This window comes from Anomaloglossus baeobatrachus, chromosome 2, assembly GCF_048569485.1.
Source record: "Anomaloglossus baeobatrachus isolate aAnoBae1 chromosome 2, aAnoBae1.hap1, whole genome shotgun sequence".
Classification (NCBI taxonomy): Eukaryota; Metazoa; Chordata; class Amphibia; order Anura; family Aromobatidae; genus Anomaloglossus; species Anomaloglossus baeobatrachus.
In genome coordinates, this window is record NC_134354.1 from 369602 (window position 1) to 377659 (window position 8058).

At 45.4% G+C, this 8058-nt stretch overlaps 1 protein-coding gene across 3 annotated transcripts in view; it reads left to right on the forward strand.

The window, feature by feature from the left end:
- The window catches only part of VPS28 (VPS28 subunit of ESCRT-I), a 103948-nt gene extending 100256 nt beyond the window's left edge, over positions 1–3692 (forward strand). For all 3 annotated transcript variants that reach the window (XM_075334801.1, XM_075334802.1, XM_075334803.1), the window contains 2 exons: positions 2623–2714; positions 2863–3692. In XM_075334801.1, the coding sequence (XP_075190916.1) occupies positions 2623–2714; positions 2863–2980 (210 nt within the window). In that variant the 3' untranslated portion in view covers positions 2981–3692. The remainder of the gene's footprint in view (positions 1–2622; positions 2715–2862) is intronic.
- Positions 3693–8058: the final 4366 nt, after the last annotated feature.

An 8058-nucleotide genomic window follows, 5' to 3' on the forward strand; every position in this document is an offset into this window, starting at 1 on the left:
TTGACAATATTTACCAAAAAATGAGCCGGAGTCAGTGCTTGTCCCATTCATTTGTTTACTGCTTGTAATTTAATTCTGTCCATGTGTAGTTCTGTTTTTAAGTGTTCACTCAGTTCCTTCCAAATTTCAACAGCATCCCAATAAAACAGCTATTTTTCTGTATTTTGTTTAAAGCTTGAGAGATGGGTTTCAGGAAGCTCAGCATATGTTCAACATTTCTCTTAAGCCCAATGTTGAGGATTTTGGCCGTGACAGTGCCATCTATTTTATCTCGATTTTCTTCACAAAGTGTCATCAGAATAGGCCAGTTTTTGATATACTGCTCAAAACAGTCCACCACAGAGTTCCATCTAACATCTTGTGGGAGCGTTAGCTAGGTTCCACCCATCCTTTTCAGAGCTGCTGCAGCAAAATGATTATTACGGAAGTATTTAGCAATTTCAACAACATTAGCCTTTATTTCTGGAACACTTAAGTCTTTGGCTAAGAGGTGCAGCAAATGAGGACTGCAACCATATGTTATTAGCAGCTTTGTATTCCCTCCCTGCTCTTCTAAATCTCTTCTCATCTTGGATACGTTTGCAGCATTGTCAGTGACCAAACTGCGTACTAGACATTTGAATTTTTGTTCACATGTCGTTATAGCTTTTACTGCCACTTCTTGTAAGTATTCTGCTGTGTGTGCATTTCCTGACATATCAGTTGTTTGTGCAAGGAAGACTTTACCTTCTTCTGTTGTTATACAAGCACATACAATAGGATCATTGTGGATATTACTCCACCCATCAATACTTAGGTTAACAATTTTACCCTCCAGAGCTGTTGCACATTGCTCCATTTCTCTGTCATACACTTGATCCAGCAGTTTCCCTGCAACATCAGCTCTGCTGGGTGGACTGTATCCTGGTCTCAGTGACTGAACCATATTAATGAAATGTGGGTTCTCAGTCAGACGGAAAGAAGAGTTTGTTGCATAAATAAACTGGGCAATTTTTTCATCAATCAACTCTTTTTCTAATCTGCTAGTTCTTATCACAAACCTATCTATGGTGGTTCCAGGAGGTAAAGGTTTTTTCTTCCTTTTAGGTGATGGTGATATGTGGCTGTGGGTGTCTGATGATGATGCTGCTGCTAATGAAGCACTATCCTGGATGGATAACTCTGAAACTGTAGAACAGGATGATGGTGATCTTGGAGGTGGATAGTTTCCAGAATCCATGAATTCCCCTAAACAAAAAAAGTCAATGCTGTTATTTTATTGTTTATTATACAATTTCTGCTTATTGTACACAGCACATCACTGCCCCTGCCCCAAAAGGAATATTTGTTTTTCTTCATAACTGTACCAAATGACAGTAACATGCAGTAATAAGAAGAAATATAATTTTTCTCACACATGACAGTTCAGTCTTTAGAAATAGGATTCAATAAAAATGTTTACCAACCTGAAGATCCTGCCTGTTCAGAAGCGTTTCTTTGGTCATCTTCATCACCGCACTTCTCATGATGTTGCCTCATTCGCGCCACCAGGCCTTGCATCTCTTTGTTACATCGTTTGCATTTTGCACGCATGCCTGCCTTACCGATAGGTGAAGGAGCTTCATTAAAATATTCCCAAACTGGGTCTCTTTTACGGCCTGCTGCCATTATAAGGAAAGAATGTAATGAACCTCAGATCGTACACACAAACAGATCCAGACTTGTCTGTCTGTGGCAATGCTGCAGTATTGTGCTCAAAGTTTCACTTTCATTTTCTTGTCTGCTTGCCCTTCCTCCTCCTCCTCCTCACACTTAGATTCACATTCTTCTTGTGTTGTGCAGATCTATTCCACTCCAAACAATCAGAAACATATTGTCTAACTTCTTGGACTTGGCACTGAAGGGGTTGATTCTGTATTCATAGGTTTGTAGAATAGGATTAAGGTCTTTTTCTCAACTCTGTTCATGTTGTAATATTTTTGCCGTGAAGAAGAGGCTGGGACCTCTGCGGAGTCAAATTCAGTTTTGAGAACTGCGTAAGTAAAGCGAGCGTCTGTGATAATATAGGAGAGAAACTGCCCACTAATCCTACAGAAACCTCTGGAAGAGCATGGCATTGTGAATGTTACACATATACAGCCTTTATTCTACTGAGTTAAACAACTCGGCTTTATCTCATGATGGAAGAACCTTTTGGATGGTAAAATATTTTCCTCAAAAAGCCGTTTATTGAAAAAAATCCGATTTTAAATCAAAAAAATCCGATTTAAATAAAAAAAAATTCGATTTTAAATCAAAAAAATCCGATTTAAATAAAAAAAAATTCGATTTTAAATCAAAAAAATCCGATTTAAATAAAAAAAAATCCGATTTTAAATCAAAAAAATCCGATTTAAATAAAAAAAAATCCGATATTTTTTTTTTAAAAAAAACATTGATTTTTATCCACCCTTGTCTGCACCAATACACTGCGTTCCACTCCTATTGGAGGTGCCCCACAGCTCAAGTGACCATACTTTATAGGTGGTGATGGTAATGGTGATCTACAGCCAGTTGTGACGGCACTACTAATCTGCTGACGGCACTACTAATCTGCTGACGGCACTACTAATCTGCTGACTTCACGTTTCTTTGTGCTTACAGATCCAACCTGACCTCCGGGAGCTGATGGAGACCATGAACAGGATGAGCCACTTGCCGCCAGACTTTGAGGGCAGAGAAAAAGTCAGCCAATGGTGAGGCAGGCAAATGCCATTTATTTTCTTGTAAATCTCCAAAGAGACAGTGAATCCTGCGTACCTCAGTATCAGATGTAATGCTGGGGAAGAGGAAGCTCACCAAGTGCTCCAGAGGGTTTCATCTCTGTCATGTTCTCATCCACAGGTTACAGAAGTTGAGCAGCATGTCGGCATCGGATGAGCTCGATGATTCCCAAGTCAGACAGATGTTGTTTGACCTGGAATCTGCATATAATGCGTTCAACCGCTTTCTGCACTCCTAAGCCCTTGTGTGACCTCGGATCTTCCCACACCTACTGTTCCTCAGTTGTATTACAGAGACTGCCAGTCAGCACACTAAATATGGAGTAAACTATGTGACTACGAGTACGTAGTTCCTATCGCCATGTGACCTCGAGTGAATCTTCAGTCATCCCTCCCCATATGACCTCAAGTGCGTCACCTGTTCCCCCCATCACCCCCATGTGACCTCAAGTGCATCACCAGTCATTCTCCCCATGTACCCTTGAGAACATATTCAGTCACACCCCCCCCATATATGAGCTTGAGTGCATCTTCAGTCATCTCCACCCACCATGTTACCTGGAGTCTGTCACAAGTCATTTTTCTTCCCTCCTCCCCCCATGTGACCTCGAGTGCATCACCAGTGAGTCCCCCCATGTGACCTCGAGTGCATCACCAGTCATCCTCCCCCACCCCCCCCGATCTGTCATCAGTCATTGTCCCCTCTTGTGTCCTTGAGTTCGTCAGCTGTCCTACTTCCCCCATTTATGTAACATCTGGTTCATTTGGCCATCACACAACCTCTCTTCTGATGATAGGCCATAGTGGTCAGGAAATCCGTACTAGACCTCTTTAACCCATTGCTGGCCACCTGTCCTCCCTGATGTGCCCTCTTTCCCTGTGTCCTCACCGGACATCCCACAACCTCTCCTGGCTTCTGTGTTTATATAATAAAGATGTCCGCTCATTGTAGTCACACTCTGATTGTACTAACACTCGAGGCAGAGCCACAAAGTAATCAGCGAGGTTCGCCTAAGGGTACCTTCACACTTAGCGATGCAGCAGCGATCCGACCAGCGATCTGACCTGGTCAGGATCGCTGCTGCATCGCTACATGGTCGCTGGTGAGCTGTCAAACAGGCAGATCTCACCAGCGACCAGTGAACAGCCCCCAGCCAGCAGCGACGTGCAAGCGACGCTGCGCTTGCACGGAGCCGCCGTCTGGAAGCTGCGGAGACTGGTAACTAAGGTAAACATCGGGTATGGTTACCCGATGTTTACATTAGTTACCAGTGTGAGCAGGGAGCAGGGAGCCGCGCACACTGAGCGCTGGCTCCTTGCTCTCCTAGCTACAGTACACATCGGGTTAATTAACCCGATGTGTAATGCAGCTACATGTGCAGAGAGCAGGGAGCCGCGCACACTGCTTAGCGCTGGCTCCTTGCTCTCCTAGCTGCTGTACACATCGGGTTAATTAACCCGATGTGTACAGCAGCTACATGTGCAGAGAGCCGGAGCCGGCAGCACAGGCAGAGTGAGAGCTGCAGAGGCTGGTAACTAAGGTAAATATCGGGTAACCACCTTGGTTACCCGATGTTTATCTTGGATACAGCTTACCTCAGCTGTCAGACGCCGGCTCCTGCTCCCTTGCTCGCTTCATTTGTCGCTCTCTTGCTGTCACACACAGCGATCTGTGTGTCACAGCAGGAGAGCGGCTTTGAAGAAAACGAACCAGGGCTGTGTGTAACGAGCAGCGATCTCGCAGCAGGGGCCAGATCGCTGCTCATTGTCACACACAGCGAGATCGCTAATGAGGTCACTGCTGCGTCACAAAAAGCGTGACTCAGCAGCGATCTCGGCAGCGAGCTCGCTGTGTGTGAAGCACCCCTAAGTCCTATATGTAGTCTTGCTCCTGTTTATCTGACTTGTCCCCGCAGTCATGTTATCAGCTTTTTTAATATGCATTCTTTATCAGGGTTGAGAGGACAGACCTGCGGGTGACTCCACGGCTTTAGAAATCACCAAATTCTCTGGTTATGACCACACCTGTAGAAATTGGAGAGGAGGCAGCAGACACCTACATGGCATTGGAAACACAGTGGCTCACTGTAGGCTTGCAGCGTTGGGTCCTGGGTTCAAATCCTAGAAAGGAAAGTGGATTCCTCCCAAAGACAGACTAATGTTGGATTCATATTGTGAGCCCTAATGGGGACAGTGATGATGGACTGGATATATGCCAGTAATCAGGGCCGGACTGGGCCTTGCATTCAGCCCTGGCATTTGGGGGTACACAGGCCCACTGTTCGCGTGTTGAATGTGTAGTATCTTTGTGCACTTGTAGGTTGTGTAACACGACCATATAACATGCGGTCACGGCTGCGTCCAGTATTACTGCTCAGACCTATTTATTGCTCTTAAGTTGCTGGACCTGGTGAAGCCGCTATTTTCCCTATAGAACTGGGTCCCATAGTTAAAGAAGAGGATGCTGAGCTCTACATGTAATGCTAAGGCCTCATGATATAACTGATGGGCAGGAATGCAAAATCAGATCCCCGTCAGCTAATATTGATGCCCTATTGTACAGAGAGGTGATCAGGGAAGCTGTTGTTGTCACTGACGCTAATTTTGGGTGCATGCCACTTTTTTGGGGGCAGATCCCACCATGGAAACTACTATGAAAAATCCTCACAATGAGTGACTATCTGCATCTATTGCTGTGCGCAGGTTCAGGCTTTTCAGCATCTTTCAACCACTTCAGGTTTCTAAAACCAACAAGTGGTTAAAAGAAGTGACCGGTCCATTCTTCAGGTGTTTGCCACTCAGCAGACGCTCTGTGCTTTACAATGCAGATCAATGGAAAGGTTCGGGAGATGCCCGGATGTCTTTTATTGCATTTTACCTTCACTTTTTCTTAAAAGCACAGTAAAAACAATGTGACAAAAACAATAGGAAAATACTAAAAAAGCCAAAGATGGTCAAGACCATAGAAAAAATACCTAGTAAATGACTGTAAAACTGCACAGAAGATGGGTCAGGAAAAAAACGCCACGGATTTCAACATCTACTGCAAAAACTTGCCGGTGTTGCTTGAGTTTAAAACACCTTGCGTGCACATACCCTTAGGTTTTTCAGTTTTTGGAAACCCACTCCCTGCATTGTTTATTTGTTTTATTCATTCTCTCCAGGTCTGCTATTGTCTGCAGCGCTGGTGTCACATCACAATGACAGCGCTGCAACCAATCACGGAGCTCAGTAAGTAACTGGCTACAGCACTGCTGATGTGATGTCAAAAATGCTGACACTAAAGGCCCATTTACATAGTGACATCGCTAGCGATGTCGCTGCCGATCGCACCTGCCCCCGTCATTTGTCATGGGCAAATCACTGCCCGTGGTGCACAATATTGTTAGTCCCCGTCAAACATACTTACCTGCCTAGCGACGGCGCTGTGGCCGGCGAACTGCCTCTTTTATATGGGGGCGGTTTGTGCGGCATCACAGTGACGTCACACGGCAGGCGGCCAATAGAAGCGGAGGGACGGAGAGCAGCCGAAGAAAAGACACACCCACCTCGTTACCGGAGGACGCAGGTACGGTGTTGTTCGTCGTTCCTGGGGTGTCACACATAGCGATGTGTGCTGCCTCAGGAACGACGAACAACCTGCGTCCACAACGACCAATGATATTATGAAAATGAATGCTGTGTCAACGATTAGGTGAGTATTTTTGATCGTTAACATTCGCTCGGAGGTGTTACACGCAACGACGACACTAACTAGGCCGGATGTGCGTCACAAATTCCGTGACCCCAACGACATAGTGATGTCATTGCGTGTAAATGGGCCTTTATAGACTCCAGGCGCAACAGCAGTTTGCATTTTTTATAACAAAAAGGACGCATCAGAATGTGAGCAGTCCGGGTCATGTAAGAGCTACTTACATGAATACATCACTAGAACCAAATATTTGAGGAGGATTTGGAGACATTCTGCTTAAAAAAATGTGTAAACATGTTAATTTACACTGTTTTTGGAGCAGAAACTGAGCAGAATCTTGCCAAATTCTCATAATCTCAAAACAAAGTTTTGATTATTTTTAAGGGGTTTTTTTAACATAGCCATGAAACTTGGATGGATTGTCATGTTCAGAACCACCATCAGTACATGTATGCCACATCAGAGCCACCATCAGCACATGAATACAGTGCCAGTGCCACAATCTGTATATGAATGCCACACCAGAACCATCATCAGCACATGAATGCAGCACCAGAACCACCACCAGAACGTGAGTGCAGTGCTAGAATCACCTTCAGCACATGAATGCAGCACCAGAGTCACCAACAGAACATGAATTAATTGTTCCCGTCTCTTTTGTCTCCACGTAGTACAGACAACATGATGAGATTTCATGCCCACAGCTCGTCTCTGAAGATCTCCCTCTTTGTTCTTCAGCAGCACTTGACCCGCCCCAGGGACGTGGGGTACTCTGTTCCGGGTGTTGGTTAATGGGATTATGTCACGGGGGCCTGTGCCCGGTTCCGTGGCCCTGGTGGTCGCTGAAAGTCAGTAAATAATAAAAAATAAAATTAAAAAAAATAATAAAAATTAAAAAAAATATAAAAGTATTTCGTGACTCCACCTACGGTTCCAGTATGGTTACTAGGGCTGCAGGTCAGACCTCTGGGGTGATGGTTAGGCAGCCAGTTGTTTACGCTTCCTGTAGGTGAAGCGGGGTCCCCAGGGCAGTTTTAGTAGTACACAGATATGGCGGCAGTTTTTCTTCACAGCCTTTTCAACTGTCATTTTAGTGCAGCAGCCTATGGCTCCTCAGATGAAGAAATAAAGTGCGTCACACCAATTCATTAACTCTGACCAGGTTTTACTTGCAGGTGTTATTAAAAAGGGGTTCAGTTTCTGATGTGACAGTTTTTGGGTAATTGGGAACAGTTCAGGATCTCTGCACCAGGTTAGTTGTGTGGCCTCCATACTGCCTGTAGCTATACCTTGTCCCTCTCTCACGGTCTTCACCTGTATGGCAGGCGGTGGGAGCTTCTTTGAGAGGCACTGCTGTACTCACTGTCTTCACCTGTATGACAGGCGGCGGGAGCTTCTCTAAGGGGCACTGCTGTACTCACTGTCTTCACCTGTATGGCAGGCGGCGGGAGCTTCTCTAAGGGGCACTGCTGCACTCACTGTCTTCACCTGTATGGCAGGCGGCGGGAGCTTCTCTAAGGGGCACTGCTGTACTCCCTGTCTTCACCTGTATGACAGGCGGCGGGAGCTTCTCTAAGGGGCACTGCTGTACTCACTGTCTTCACCTGTATGGCAGGCGGCGGG